Raw genomic sequence first — 16,967 nt, forward strand, 5'->3', positions numbered from 1 at the left:
CCGCTGGTGTTCCACAGGGCTCCGTATTGGGCCCACTACTGTGGAACATCATGTACAACGATGTACTAAATCTTCCCCTTCGTTACGCTGACGACATAGCACTGGTTGTTGTCGCAAAGGCAATCAGTGCTGTCAAATGCTGGTTAGAGAGCTCTGGTCTGACGCTTGCGGAGGAAAAAAACAGAAGCGGTCCTCATCACGAAGCGCCGGAAGAGAAACTACGCCTGTGTTAGAATCGGGAATCTTATCACTTCCAAGCCGACCAGCAAGTACTTGGGGGTGATGATAGACGGGAAGCTCAGCTATAAGCAACACGTACAGTATGTTTGTGATAAATCATCCACTGCTAGTATGGTCCTGGCGAGGATGATGCCGAACGTGGGAGGGCCGCGGCATACCTCTAGGTGGCTTATAGCCAGGGTGGTGACCTCAATCATTTTCTATGCGACCCCAGTTTGGAGCCGGATGTTAGTTAACACTAGCAAATTGAATGCAGTCTTCAGGACTGTCTCGGATGATGCAGCATCCGTCATCTCTGGAATGATGCCCATTGACATCTTGGCAGATGAGATGGCGAATATATACCATGCGAAGTCAATCTCTCCCTTATTGCAGACGAAGAACGCTGAGAGGGAGAGATCCATAAATAGATGGCAAGAGTGGTGGGAATGCTCGGGAAAGGGTCGGTGGACTCACAGGCTCATTCCTGCCATCAAGGAGTGGTTGGGGAGACGACACGGTGACATTAATTATGGAGGATATCTCCAATACCTTCACAGGTTTATGTGATGGAGTCCCAGAGGACCCAGAGCATTCGCGATTTGTGGAAGAAAGGAGGAATCTAGAGGAGATTCTAGGAGAGGTGCTGATACCAAAACATCTGGCGCCGAAAATGCTACCACGTCAACAGAATTGGGATGCGGTCAACTCCATGATCGCATCTATTGATAAATTGCGAAAGGCAGAGGAAAGGAAAAAAGCGCGGTCACGTGCGCCGCGTATAGAAGAAATGGGATTAAGCTAGAGTGAGCTGACTCCGCCCCGTGATGTAATACCTTATGGTGGTTCCGCGGGGCAGGGAGGGAGTCGGAGGTGGTTTTAGTGGGTAAAAATCCCACATGCTGGTGTGTCCAGACCAGTGTCTTTTGAAGATTTCCACTTGCTCAAAAAAAAAAGACATTGAACCGATTTTAATAAGGTTTTGTTTTGCAAACAAAACCTTAAAAATGAATAACCTCAAACATGCAAATATTTTGTCCAAAATAACAAAATGGTGAATGGTGGTTGCGAAGAAAAAGTCATTATTATTAGAAAATAAAATATTTTGAGGTTCCGCATATAGGCACAGATATGTAGAAGAAGGGTTTTAATTTCGACAAAATTAGGTAGTGTCCGGATGGGCTCAGTTGCTAGGCTATTGTAGGGTAAGGTTATGGTTCTAATCTCACTGGTGGTAGTGGAATTTGTATCGTGACTGGATGTCGAATACCAGTCAACTCAGCTGTGAAAGAGTACCTGAGTCAAATCAGGGTAATAATCTCAGGCGAGCGCAATGTTGACCACATTGCCTGCTACATGGTAATGTAATCTTGTAGGGTACTGTTACGGTCTTGAATGAAGTTCTATAATACGATTCAAGGCCCTGATCTAGTTGCATTGTCGCTCCAACGTTTATTATTATTATTATTATTATTAAACAAGCAGTGCACTGCAGGATAGACTGATGCGGAATATAGCTCCCTGAGGCCAACCTATCTTTCTCTAAGGATGAGCTGTCTCTCCTCTGGGACGGTGTGTGCCTTTTCAGGGGCGAAGCCTCTCGTCTACCGAGACCGTTAGTGAGTGGTGATAGCCACACCCTGTACGAGGTGACCCTACTATTAACAAAACGCTACGGATCTAGACTGGGGAGTCGAAAAACACCTCCTCCAATCCAGGGTGTCATGCCAACCGTGCCCATTGGATAGTTTGCAGTCGGGGGTAACTGACTGTATTCGAACGGGGCCTCACTGATACCTGGTCGCCTCAGTGAATAAGTAAGACTTTACCGTGCTACGGGGGGCTATGGCTCGGCGGACCTCTTAACCCCCATACTCGTGGGAATCAAATGAGTACAAAACAAGAAAAGAAAACGAAAACCAAGAAAGCGGGGCCCCGTACCGCACCAAAACTGGTTAATCAGGCGGAGGCACGTCTCCGAATTACTGAGAGCCAGGTGACTACACCCAAGAAGGGAGAAGTTGGGACGTCAAGCAGTGCATCCAAGGTGAGCATTGGTATACTGCGTGGACTACAGCCAACGAACACCACTGCTCAAAGAGCAGGGACCAGCAAAAGCACGTCTGAGATAAATATAACAGACGTCAGGAAGGAGACAGGTCTCAGTGGCGCCGGGGTTAAATGGTACCTGCGCTATCTGAAGGAAGGCCTGAAACCAGAAGAGGCCCTTAAGAAGGCTCAGGACAGACCTAAGCCATCTCTACCGGAGCCGAGAAAACGGGGAGCAGCAGAGATCAGCCCGCATGAAGGGAATGCTCTCAAAAAATCCAGACCTGAACCCAAGAGAGAAAACCCGGGCAGGTCAGGTGTGAAGGCAGGACCCAGGAAGCCCGCCATTACCTATGCTAGTGCGGTTAAGGGCATTCGACTGGCCATACTGCCAAAAAGGTTTCCCGAGTAAATACTTACTCGGGAGGAACAGGAAATCATTGAGGAACTTGTCGTCAAGTAGATGATTCAGGGTTGGACGTCGAAACTGGTGTTCACCGGGATACGCTTTCGACCAGGCCTTATACTGGTGGACTGCGCGACGGAAGGAACCGCAGAATGGATTAGAACCATAGTTCCTAGATTGCCAGGCTGGGAAGGGGTGGAACTGTCAACATGTGCTTGGGATGATATACCAGGAGCCCACATGGTGACAGTTTTTCTGCCAAAGGCCGCGGCAATAGAAACGGAAGACCTTATGAGACTCCTAATTGCTCAGAATGAGGATCTCCATACTCGACTATGAAGAGTCTTCAGGAGCAAGGTGGAGGGCAAGGGTAAACTCCTCACGATCGGGGTAGATGACCGATCCCTGGAGGCAATTAAACGTCGGAGTTGTCATATCAACTACCGATTTGGCAACATATATGTGAAAAACCAAGAGCTTGCATAATTCTCAAACGTAATTTAAAATACATATGTCTTTCAGAGTTCTTAACCGGGGACCTTGTGGCTATCCAAGTCTCATTGGAAGCCGGGAGGAGCACTCGAGAGGCAGTTGTAGCATCGGGATACTTCCCAGGAGACGAGAGCCAAGCTCCACCGGAGCAAGTCGCAAAGCTGACGAAGTATTGCGAGGAGAGGGCGTTACCACTTCTTCTCGGCTGCGATGCCAACGCCCACCACGAAGTGTGGGGAAGCAGCGACACTAATCGTAGAAGTGAGTACCTTCTGGAATTTATTCTTAGCAATAAGTTAGAAATATACAACGTAGGGAACACTCCAACATTTGTGACCAGCACCAGACAAGAGGTGCTAGATATAACTGTGGGAAATACCCTAAGGAACGGGGTGGTCAGGAATTGGAGGGTGTCGCATGAACCCTCAATGTCTGATCACAGGATAATCAGATTCGACATTGAGGGTAACTCCGAAATAAAAAGAATAATAAGGAATCCCAAGAGAACGAATTGGGAAACCTACACAACGCACCTGAGCAACAACATTGCCCACCTTCATGGGAGCGGTGACACCAGGAGCGAACTGGAATTAGAAACGATGGTGGAAAACCTCAACACAATCGTCATTGACGCATATGAGGCCAGCTGTCCGGCCAAGACAGTCAAGTCATCAAGGGATGTACCATGGTGGAACAAGAACCTAGCCAGAATGAGAACAGAGGTACGAAAACTCTTTAACCGGGCAAAACAAACCGGTGACTGGCGGAGGTATAAAAATGCACTGACTGCATATAGCAACACGATCAGGGAAGCGAAACGGAACAGCTTTAGGGAATTCTGTGAAGGGATTGAACAGATCACAGAAGCAACCAGGCTGTACAAGGCTGTAGACAAAGACGGGGGAATATCCTCTGTCTGCTTGAAAAAGGAAGATGGGACATTCACCGAGAATGAGGAGGACAGGGTACACCTGCTTCTCAGAACTCATTTCCCGGGGTCCTACCCCTCGGCGGTAGGCGACAACAATCTGCCTGACACCCCAACAACGAATAAAAGGGGAAGGAAAGAGAGCTGGGAACTAGCAAAAGAGGTATGCTCAGAAGCTAGGCTAAGATGGGCAGTGGGAACTTTTAAACCAATGAAATCTCCCGGAGTAGACGGCATTTTCCCAGAACTTATCCAGCGAGGCCTAGGAATTATCTTAGAGTCTCTTCTGAGGGTGGTAAGGAGGAGCATAGCACTGGGCTATATACCAAGGGCATGGAGACGGGCAAAAGTGGTCTTTATTCCGAAAGCGGGTAAAAAGGATCCTTTTCACCCTAAATCTTTCAGACCAATCTGCCTAACATCGTTCGTACTCAAAACGGTGGAGAAGGTCATAGACAACTATATTAGAACTAACGTTCTAAAGCGTAATCCCCTACATCACTGTCAACACGCTTACCAGGCAGGACGGTCAACTGAAACTACTCTGTATCAGCTGACAGAGGTACTACGGGACGCCATAGAAACAAAAGAAATTGCACTGTGCGCGTTTTTGGATATCGAAGGAGCATTCGACAACACATCGCACACAGAGATACGGGATGCCCTGAGCCGCAAAGGAGTGGGAAACACCCTGGCACTCTGGATGGGCAAAATGCTAGAAAGCAGACAAATAGAGGTACAAACAGGTACAAATTCTATTATCATGAACACCCCGCAAGGCTGTCCACGGGGTGGAGTACTATCGCCGCTGATGTGGAGTATGGTAGTGGATGAACTGGACGTGTTAACTAATACTGGAATACAAGTCCAGGGCCACACGGACGACATTGTTTTAGTCTGTAGGGGCAAATATGAAGATACCCTATGTGATAGAATCCAAACATTACATGATATGGAGGTGAAACGAGAAACAGAGGTCAAATATTAGGGAATCACGCTAGACCAAAAATTACTCTGGAAGACACATGTCGGAAACACTTGTCGGAAAGCCACGAGGGCTCTGATGACTTGCAGATCCATAGCAGGAAAAAAATGGGGTTGCAGCCCGAAGATAATACTTTGAATATATACTGCAAATTAAGACCAATGATTACCTATGGAGCGGTAATCTGGGCAGAAAGAACCCAACTCAGCACACAAGCCAGGGAATTACATAAGCTCCAAAGGCTGGCTTGCGTGTGTATCAGTGGGGCAATGAGGACATGCCCAACGGCATCCCTGGAGGTCCTTCTGGGATTAACCCCTCTCCATCTGCACATACAGATGCAGGCAAGGAGATCAATATTCAGGATGGCCGGTAGTATGAGTGAGGCGGGGAGCTGCCTAAATCGAAGGAAGATTGATATCCTTTCTAGGCGGTATCCCGAATTACTGATACCAAGGGACAACATGACAACGAGGTTTCACTTCGATAAGAAGTTTGAAACACGTTGGAGTAACAAGGCAAACTGGGAGGGCGTGGCTACGACATACGGCTTAAACCAGCAACTGATTACTTGGTACACTGGCGGATCCCTCACAGCAGAGGGAGCGGGTGCCGGTATCATTGGTCCAAGGAAAATGTACTTTGAGCCAATGGGCAGGTACACTAGCATATTCCAGGCGGGAATTTACGCCATAGACAAATGTACCTACTTTAATCTGCAAAGGAACTACAGGGCCTTAACATAGCTATTCTCACCGATAGCCAAGCAGCGATCAAGGCACTTAGGTCCAACCAGGTGAACTCTAAACTGGTATGGGAATACATTTGGAGACTGAATACACTCGGCTCGTCCAACAAGGTCTGGATACTTTGGGTTCCAGGCCATGCTGGGTTGGAAGGCAACGAGGCAGCGGATGAACTAGCCAAGAAGGGAGCAGGGATGCCTTTACACGGGCCAGAACCCTTCTGTGGAATCGGAAACGATTTCATGGCTATGAATCTAAGAAACGAAGAGAAACGGTTGAGGGAACTATATTGGGCGGGCCTACCAGGGATGGAGCAGTCCAGGGTGCTTATTGAGGGATACGAACACATGCGTACAAAGGATTGCTTAAACCAAAAACCAAAAAGAACCTCCGAATCATAGTGGGAATTCTCACTGGTCATTGTCGGCTGAACTATCACCTAGGGAAGCTAGGGATATCTACGGACACTGCCTGCAGGTTTTGTGAGGAGGAGAACGAAACCTCTATGCACGTCCTGGGACAGTGTCCGGCACTTGTGCAAAATAGGTCGATACATCTGGGAGAACACTTAATACCAGATGCAAAGCTGACACATCTGGAAGTGGGGAACATACTAAAGTTCCTAACGGTTACAGGCTTGAGATATTATGATCAATAGGTACACTATAACCAGTAAAAGGGGCACAATAGTTCTTCAAGGACGCGGTGCGACTTTCCCTTAACAGAATAATAATAATAATATTAAACTATGAAAATCTGATCTCGAGTAAAACGCGTTTCAAGCTTTGAAAATAGGTTTCTCGTAATAAAATTTACTAATGAGATATTCAAAAATTCCTTCTCGTATACTGTGTCGATTTCTTATTCCCTAATAGTATATATTTTTGCATAAGAACAAGATCTTTGTCATCTAAAATTTTAACTGTATATTTTTAATATGTTAAACTTTCGAAATATGCAAACACCAAAAAAATATTTTTTTTTTTCAAATTGTCATATTGCACTAATACCTTAAAAGGTATTTCTAGTAAATTTACCAAACATTGTAATATACCACTATCAATCTTATTTGAGTAGATATCGGAATTCCTCATTCCGATATCTACTCTGGGTTTCCTTATGTGAGGATTTTTGAGTGGATGACAGTTCCACGTGTACATTTTGAAAAATTCAGTTGTGCACTATCATGCGAAGATTTTCACTTAAAGCGGATATCAAAATGACTTGAGACAAGCAGCTTCTCCATATATGGGACTTTAAACTTCCACTCGTATGTCAAATGTTCTCGTTAACTACTACGTCAGCATCTTATTTACATGGCTTAACATGCAGTAAATTCCCACGAAATTGATAAGTTTGAACTGCCACAACCCTGGTACTAATAACCGGATTTCCACAAAACGATACAGTACTATATCAACTCAACGTTAGTTTTCCGGTGAATTTCAAAAAGTTAGTAATATACTATTAGAAAATTTGTTTGAGCGAATATCGGAATGAAACATATTTGGATGCCTATATTTCATATAGGCGAGAGCTAGGGTAGTTTCCGAAAATGAGTCACCCCCACACTCACCCATTTTGCAATTTACCCTGAAACTAAAATTTGCTTCTGAAAATACTAATGGAGACCTTTCATTTGATACCCATACGGATTTATTAAGTGAAAAAAATATTTACATCCCCCCATTCCATATATGGGGAGCCCCGTTCCAAACTCCTCGTAAATTTATGTGACTCGCTGCATACGGAGGTTTTTATAGATCCCAAACACACGTGACAAACAAATAGTAAACCGATTTTAATAAGGTTTTGTTTTTACATAAAACCGTAAAAATCATAGAATAAAAAAATTATCAAAATACATTAATGCTCATTAACTTTAAATTAATTATGCTCATAGCGAACATTTTTCTGCCACCTCAACCGCGTAAAAAAATATTTTAGACACTTTGAGCATTCAATTTTGATATTTGACCGGTGCATATGATTCAAGAGGAAATCGATATAATATGATCTAAAGCCTTTGTTAATGTGGACCAATGGGAATCAAAGAGTTTCTAGTTCAAACTGATGTGACATGATAAATATGACAATTTTAAAATGAAGTGCTTAAAATGTAAAGTGCTTTTTACCTGACGCTGTGTTCTATCAGCGGGCGATTGTTTTGACTCTTGCTTTGATGGCGGTAGACCAAAATTTTTTGGGAGGAAATCAGCTAGATCAGTACCTTCTCTTCTTTGACGTGACGAATCGAATGTTTTTCTTCTTTTAATAGCGGCTCTTTCGCAAATAACAATATGTTTCTTGAGTGTTTGGGGGGCAAATGTTCGGGTGCAAATGGGGCATGGCTCCAATGTAATATCAACTTCAGCTGGTTCCTGAGCCAGTTCAGGCTCATTTGAACGATTTGAATTATCTGTAAGGAAAATGTTGATTAGATATAATGAAATATTTTCCGCTGCTATGTATGAAAATGATATTTGCATGTATGACAAAGTTACAGCTAATGTGCAATATATGTAAATGTACGATGAAAACCTCTTATTAGTTTCTGGCGCCCAAGCTAGCTTGATTCATTCGACAAAGATAGAAATCAGTTACATTGTGGCGTGAATGTCTAGGTCCTCCGCACTCGAGACTTCCGGGCAAGAAGTGGCTCGATAACTTCTCCTACGGAAAACCTCATAATAACGATTTTTTATGCGTACTCCCAAGTACTCGTGATTTATTTCTTTGAATTACGTAACACACTAAAAAATTCTCACTTTCGTTGCACAACTTTCACAAATTTGATAAGTACACAATTTCATTTTTCTTAGACTATAGCGCATTATTATTCCAAAGTGTTTCTATTCGATAGTTAAATCAAGCTGACTCTGAAAATGGAAATTGGTCCTTTTTACCTCGATTAATATTCCAGAAGTTTGCGCTCATTGGCTACGGAGGATTCGATAAATTTTTGAAGCCACACTGGTAACGACAGCGACCGATAACGACAAAATATTACTTGGCGTACTCTATTTGCAAGAGATACACATAATACATACATATTTAAAACTCTGTTCTTACTATACAGGGTGTCACGTTGACAAGATAGACACTCTAATGGTGGGTAGAACCACTCGTTTGGGGAAAATTGTTCCATGTAGTGCCCACTCTATCTTTTACCGTTACAATTTTTCACTACCTCAATACTTCGATCTCGAATTTGAGACCATTTTCGGAAACCCGATTATCTACGCTGAATATATTATAATTCCTCGTCCTTGTTTTGTTTTATGAATTATAAAAGGGATCGTGCAATACCTGCGAGCCACTTCGGTCACGTTGGCGCTGCTCCCAGGGCAGGCAGTGTCTGATGAGTTTCCTCTGCCCTGGTACAAAACCGTAGGAGTTTTCGTCCCTCTTTTCATTTTTGAACTTTTGGTGTTAACCCGAAAAGAGGAGTCCGTGGACCATAGAGAGTGGGAGCACGTTGCTCTCCATTTGGTCCGGTCCGACGTTAAATGGATGCGGACTTAGGACTCCTCAACCCCTAAAAAGAGATTGCCGAATGTTCAAATAAATTTTATAATAGTAAATTACTATAATTTTCAGTAATTGGGTGCAAAACCCCCTTAAGTTCATCCTAGCACCAAAAGATTTTGCAGCAATCTAGGCCATTAAGGGGGTCATCCCGTGTGTCGGGTTGGAGAAATCGATTTTTTTTTTTTTGCATGAATTGCATCTATATACAGTGGAGAATATGTGGGCAAAGGGATTTTCCGATATTCCGAGTCCTTCAGAAATTACAGGGTTAAACAGGTAAGGAGTTTGCAGCCGCGGCTAGAGTACTCGACGAGAAAGAGCATCAAATCTTTTTTTACCTGTTAGTTTTTTACCTGAGCCTTATAAATTTGAACACAGGTATAAATATAAAAACATGAAAAACCAATCAATTGTCTAAACTTATTTGCTGTTTGGAATAAAAAGGATAATCCAGTCTAGAGTGAGCACTGAAAGGCGTTCAAGTTATACTCAGTTATATTTTGTTGTAAGTATTGTGCTGTTTGTGTGTTCAGTGATTTTTTTAAATGGATCGTACGAAGGGAGATCGCTTTAACGTTCAACGTCATGCTCGCACTAAAAAACGAGTATTTCATGGGAATCGATAGTTATCAGAGAAGAAAAAGGACTTCGTATCAACATCAGCAAAGAAACTTTTAACAAGCATGAGCATGGATGTTCCAATTGCGACAAGTTTTGTATATTGTATATTGGATTTTGCTGGAGTTTTCTCCGGTATTTCTGAAAATTTCTGCAAATAATAAAATATACGTAGTAGTAAAAAAGGAATACGTAGGACATGTCGAGAAAAGAATGGGAACGCGGTTTAGAAATGCAAAGAAGAATCACAAAGGCATTGGTAGAAAAGGGGCTGCAAAACTTACTGATAAGGACCTAACTACATTTTCTGGGCTTCCAGATTTCAATGAAGGATTCAATGGCATTCTCAAAATCCTAGTGATAATGGGATGTTAAGTTCGTCACATATATCAGGTTTATGGCGACCGCCGTAATGAAGCGCGAATTTGGCGGTCCGAACGACGATCGACTAACCTCGCTAAAAGAGCCACAATTGACACCAGAGAGCAACAATCGGCCTTGCAAGACTTTTTTGAAGAAACGGAGGGTGCTCTCTATGGACCAGGTATAGCAGATTAATGGTGAGCTAAAATTTTACTGTTGATAATCACAGTTAAATTTTCAAATGCGTTTTTCTCGAAACCGCATCTTGAAAATCGGCTGCCACCATAGCTCAAAATCTATCCAACCAAATTCTTTGAAATTTTCACGGCTTCTTTAGTACATATTTCTACGGTCCGCAAACTAGGATAATTGCAATCGGACTGGTAGTTTTTTTTTTATTCATAAAAAAAGCCGTAAAAAAACACCAAAATCCAAAAAATTAAGTTTAAAAGCCCACCAAAAATTTAGCTTTTAACATTTTCTAATTATCCTAGTTTGCGGACCGCGGAATATTGTCCACAATAAAATGCCGTTTCGTTTTTTTCCCTCAGATGAACACAGCGCCCTCCAGCGTGGCAGCAGAAAAACACCTTTTTTTGGAGATGGGTGCATAAATTAACTCCTATTCCGAAAATTAGCTACGAAATCAAGCTGAAAAATTTGTCACATATACTAGAGATATCAATAAACATATGGTGAAAAAATCACGTTTCTATCTTTATCCAGTCCTTCAAAATAATTTTTCAAAAAAGGGCAAAAAAAACGGCCTTCACACGGGATGACCCCCTTAATAGAGCGAGCACGATCTTACTGGTGGAAATCGCACTATTACTAACAAAGTTATAATGGGTCAAAGTTGTCGCTTCTTTGCACCATTTGTCAAAGCAATCCACCACCTTGATGATTATTTAAAGTTTCGGGACTACCAAGAAGGGTCTCTGGACACTAGAGAAGAGAATGGTGTCGTCTGCGAATAGGATTCCCCCGGAAGAAGTCGACGTAAAGAGGCTATTGGAGTGAGGCTCATAGCGGGTCGATGGCAGAACGAGGAATATAATGTAGATATATATTGAATAATTTTGATCCTAGTATGGAACCCTGGGGGACTCCAGCTCGTACCGGACAGTCAGCACAGCGCTGCACGCGTATTCTGATATAGAAGGTTCTATTAGAAAGGGAGTCGTTAAGTATTCGGAAGATGGGTAGGGGACAAGTGATTAGTTTGAACAGAAGACCTTCGGTCCACACCGAATGAAAGGCCTTTTTGAGGCGTAGGGAGCAGGTAATTGTGCAGTTGTCAGCATTTAAATTATTTAATGAACCACGTACCTCAAAGGCTGGCCTGTTCAGTACACCTGTGATATTCAAAGCCAAACTGTCGGGAGGGGAATTATGGGTTTATATTGTATATTTAGGTGACGGATGATTAGGCGTTCAAACACTCTTCCGATGTGTAACAGATTAAAAATTGTCTGGTATCTTTAAGGTCTCCAGAAGAGCCAAGTTTTGGTATAGGTATAAAGTGTATTTCCATGTCGGAGGGAAGTGTCCAATATTTAGATAGTTATTAAAGAGTATTGTAAGGTGCGAGCTGATAACGAAAAAGCATATTTTAGTACATAATTCGAAATTCCATTCGATCCGTAGAAATTTTTATTGTTGACCACTGATATGATACGATCCATTTTTTAAAGGGGAATGAGCGAGAACAGAATGTACTTTTTTGCTCCTTGATAGGTGGTTGATTACTTTAAAGATGTTCGGTTTGATTGATTTTAATAGGGTTTTGTAGAATGCATCAGTTCAGATCGGATGGCTATATTGACTCTATTGGACAAATGACTAATAATATCTGAGAGAAAGAGGTAGTCTGAATTGCATCTGTTACGCAAGTGGCGAAACACACGTCTCCTTCTCTGGACTAGTTTGTTTCTATCGCGAATAAGGTTTAAAGTGGAATTAGATAGGCGCCCATACTTGGCTTTTCTGGTGTGTGTTTATTTATAACATGAGAGAACGCTGAGCATGATATCTTCATCAGATTGTATCCGAAGTTTATCAAGTGGTGTTCCTATGGCTCTACATATATCCAACTGAAATTGACCAGTATGAAGCATCGCTTGTTTTTTTCTTCTTTTTTTTAATTCTTTTCGGTTTATCAAATTAGTTCTGGCTACACACTTTGAGAAGTTAGCAGGGTGCCCCGTTTCCAGCAAGTTTATACACTTGAGCTCTGATGCAGATTCAGTATCGTCCGTACTCTGTTCCCTTGTTCTCGGATAGTAGGATGATTGATGAGTTCGTCCGCATTTCACGTACGGGGATTATACCTGCAATTCATAGATACGTGGCAGCGATTCGGCAGTTAAAGCATTATTTTATTTCACCTTTTGTTTTTCCCATTTCAGCCTCTGGTGCAGTATACATTTTACTTTAGACGTTTTTATAGCATCGGCAATATTTTTGGCTCTCGGCCATGGGTTGATTTGGGTATCTAAGCAACTCAGAGTGAGCTCCATTTTGTGCAGATTCATTATTTCGCAGATTACATTTTTGTTGATGTTTTTAACAACTTCACTTAATGCACGTGATGATATTCTATTGAGGAAAATTGGTGGCAGGAATCAAGACTTATTCGCGCCGGATTACTTGTTATGGGTGGACGTCCCATCAATCGCGGTCATTGGATTACTAGGTGGTATATCCAAATCATGTTCATCGTTGTTCTGAGCAAGACTCGTGTATCTATTTTTCCGATTAAGCGAATCAGTGTCTTCGCTGGCTGTGGACGTAAGTCTTCTTTTTGAAACCACCTTACCTGTGACTTGCAAGAACTCTCCTTACGTCACGTTAATGCTGTCTACGACAGAGTGGATTCCTTCCACCAACCTCTTCATTTTCTTCAGCTTTTCTCCCGTTCACAAACGGGGTCGGCTCGTCGTGATCGGTTTCGCCATTTGGCTCTATCGAATGCCTGATCTGGATGCAATGTCGAGGCTTTTAAATCCCCATCTAGCGTATCAAGCCACCGTTGTTTCGGCCTGCCTTTTGGTCGTTTACCATCGACTTCAGATGTTCATACCAATCTTGGCAAGTGAATTTTCGTTAGCGCGAATTGCGTGACCATACCATCGAAGGCGCCTCTCTCGCAATTTTTCCACGATCGATGCAACCCCATAACGATCGCGGATATCTTCATTTTGAATGTGATCTGTGAATATTTTTTTTCTATGGTTTTTTTTCATATTGGAATGATCGTGATCGTGACGGTGTTCTACCCCACCCCATAACGCGCTTTTCGCTTACCAGAGATCCACTGCAGTGTTCTTCGATCTTGTTGCTTTCCCCGATTTCATTCGTTTTATTGCTTCATCGACTTTTGTAGCGCTGGCATGTTGAATTGTTCCAAATGTCGACAGTACTTGTGGAAGTGGAGGATGAGCAAAATTGTTTGCCAAAATATTCCCCACCTATATCCGTCGCGGCTACTCGATCGGTAAGCAAAGTACAGCTCTTATCATTAACGCCATAGAAGTCTTCGATGTCCTGTATGTCGGCTTTAGAAAAGTCGAGTGTCCAGCTTATCGTAAAGATCTTTTTAATAAATCGCTCCGGTAACAGCGAACGCTTTCTTTGTTTCTCGATTAATATTAACGACAAACCCGCAAAATTGTCGTTCTATCGGCGAGAAAATTATGATAGAGACGTTTCTTCTCATGGATCTTTATTTGGACATCGACATTCCATAACCAAGTATATTGCTTGATGAACCGCTTACCAGGCTTTTTGACTTGTTAGGTTGAATGGCCGCTTGGTGGATCTATATTTGGTTTGATTTTACGTTGGTTTGACGTTTGTAATGGTTGGTAGTGAGAAACGAATTCAGTATTACCCCCATTTTCTTTTCTAAAAATAAAACAGGAATGAAAATATTCAAACAAGTCGGGAAACCGGAAGCTGGCCACTTCAGGTATGAAAGGTTCTGTTTACTTCTTGTATGAGTATATTTGAATGGAGAACTACCCCATTTGTACGTAGCCCGCTAAGAATATGCATTTTGCATGTTAGTTTTATTACTTCGGGTTCTAAATTTACACGGCTACTGTAGCTAGCTACTGTAACTTTGTTACTAATAGTATGATTTTGATCAAACTTGGAGATAATATGCTTCATATTATATTTTATACTACTACCAACTTTTATAACTTTGAGATAAACTTAAGGGGGGTTTTACTCAATTTTCTCCAAAACATGGTAATATACTATTATTAACTTAATTTGAACGGATATTGATATGGAGAATATTTTGAGGCCTGAGCACCATATAGAGGCAGCTTCACAATTTTTTTCAGATTTTTCGGTTGGGTAATTTCTGAGAATGGGTCCGCTAAAAAATCATCACTTTCCACCCCTCCCACTCCTCGCCTTTTTAACAAATCTTAAAACTAATACCAGTTTGGAAAAGTACTAATTAAGATCTTTCATTTGATACCCCAAATGACTATATTTGGTGAAAAAAAATTTACACCCCCCTTTACAAGTAACCCCCCCCCCCCCTAAACCTCAACGTAGAAGGATGTTACTCACTGCATGTCTGGGGGCCTACAGGCCCCACCTTCTCATTTCTCATTCTCAATTTCGTGTCAACCGGTGCAGCCATTTCTGAGAAAAGTGCCTGTGACAGACAGACAGACGAACAGACGGACAGACAGGCAGACTATGAAAATTAGCTTATTTTTGGCAGTTTACAGGTTATTTCCCCACACAAAAACGCAGAGTTCAGATGCTGCAAGGCAGATCACGCTAATATTGGAATAAAAATGTATTTATTGTCTATCTTCACGTTTTTCTTTTCGTACATACACCAATCCGCAAAATTATATGTCCACCCTATTTTTTGAAAACTGTTATACTAATTTCTTTTATTTACCAAATTTGCTTAATGAAATATTTAATTGAAGTACTTAGACAAATTTACACGTAAGTACATTATAACAATATTATTTTATTATTAGAATGCATTGCAAAATGTACCAACACAAAATTATACGTCTACTTTGCAAAACAACGTTTTTAAGGTTTTGTGTAGAACAATTAGTACTTTCCGAAACTGACAATAGTTTTGGCGTGAATTGCAAAGTGCACAAGTAAGGAGTCAATGTGTACGCACTCAAAGCGAGACAGAACTAATTTTCGGAAACTACCCAACCCAAAAATCCGAAACAAATCAGCATGGTGCACTTAGATGAAATCTAGGTCTCAAAATATGCCCCATTCCAATATCTGCTCAAATAAACTTACTAATAGTATATTACCAACTTTTCAAAATTGACTGAAAACCCCCCCTTAAGTTCATCCTAGGAGTACTAAATTGCACCGACATAGGGGATTGTCTTTTGCATACACATGCCACATCTTATGGAAATCCGACTATTAGCGTCAAAGTTTGAACTGCTAAAACTTATCAATTTTCTGCGAATTTACCGCATTTACCGATGCTGACGTCAGAATTAACGAGAATAATTGACATTCGAATGAAATTACTAAATTCCATTCATGAAGAATCTACTTCTCCTTAGCCCTTTTTAAGGTTTTGTTTGCAAAACAAAATCCATACATGTAAAAGGGGGGTGTAAACATTTTTTTCGCCGAATATAGTTAAGTGGGGTATCAAATGAAAGGGATCGATCAGTACTTTACGAAGTTTTGAGATTTATTAGAAAGGCGGGGAGTGAGAGGGGTGGAAACTGATGATTTCTTTAACAGACCCATTCTCAGAAACTACCCAACCGAAAAATCTGAAAAAATTCATGAAGCTTGATCTATATGGTGCCCACGCCTCAAAATTCTCCACAATAGTATATTACCATATTTTAGGGAAAATTGAGTAAAACCCCCCTTAAGTTTATCATAGAGTTATAAAAGTTCTATAAAATATAATATGAAGGATATTATCCCCAACTTTGATCAAAATCGTACTATTAGTAACAAAGTTACAGTAGCTCAAAGTTGACTTTACTCTGTAAATTTACTGAAACTAAATATCAATATCATACTAAAGTGGATAGTCAGACATGCTAAATGCATATACATAACGGACTACGTACAAATGGGATAGTTTTACACTCAAATATACTCACAGAAAAAGCAACCAAAACTTTCATGCCATACCGCCCAGCTTCCGGTTTCCCGACTTGTTTGTATCTGTTGTAGGTTAAATTCTTCGCATTTGCTAATAATATTAAATTCAGAGTCTGAAGCGTAAGAGGTTGACTATTATCAATACCAAATTTTACCAAATTCCTAATCCAGATTTCGAGGCTTTTAAATGCCCATCCAGCGTATCAAGCCACCGTTGTTTCGGCAAGCCTTTTGGTCGCTTACCATCGACTTCGATGTTCAGAGCAATCTTGGTAAGTGAATTCTCGTTAACGCGAATTACGTGACCTTACCATCGAAGACGCCTTCCTCGGAGTTTCTGCAAGATCGGTGCAACCCCATATCGATCGCGGATATCCTTGTTTTGGATATAATCAAAACGTGTCACGTCACAAGTCCAATGCAACATTTTCGTCCCCATTACCGCAAGACGCCGTTCATTGTCTTTTATAGTTGGTCAACACTCACAAC

At 41.7% G+C, this 16,967-nt stretch overlaps 1 protein-coding gene across 5 annotated transcripts in view; it reads right to left on the minus strand.

Annotated features, from left to right (window-relative positions):
• Positions 1-16,967, minus strand: part of LOC119656262 — an 86,586-nt gene that overhangs the window by 33,904 nt on the left and 35,715 nt on the right. For all 5 annotated transcript variants that reach the window (XM_038062683.1, XM_038062684.1, XM_038062682.1 and 2 more), the window contains one exon: positions 7,961-8,244. In XM_038062683.1, coding sequence (XP_037918611.1) covers positions 7,961-8,244 — 284 coding nt within the window. The remainder of the gene's footprint in view (positions 1-7,960; positions 8,245-16,967) is intronic.

Source organism: Hermetia illucens, chromosome 4 (assembly GCF_905115235.1).
Source record: "Hermetia illucens chromosome 4, iHerIll2.2.curated.20191125, whole genome shotgun sequence".
Lineage (NCBI taxonomy): Eukaryota > Metazoa > Arthropoda > Insecta > Diptera > Stratiomyidae > Hermetia > Hermetia illucens.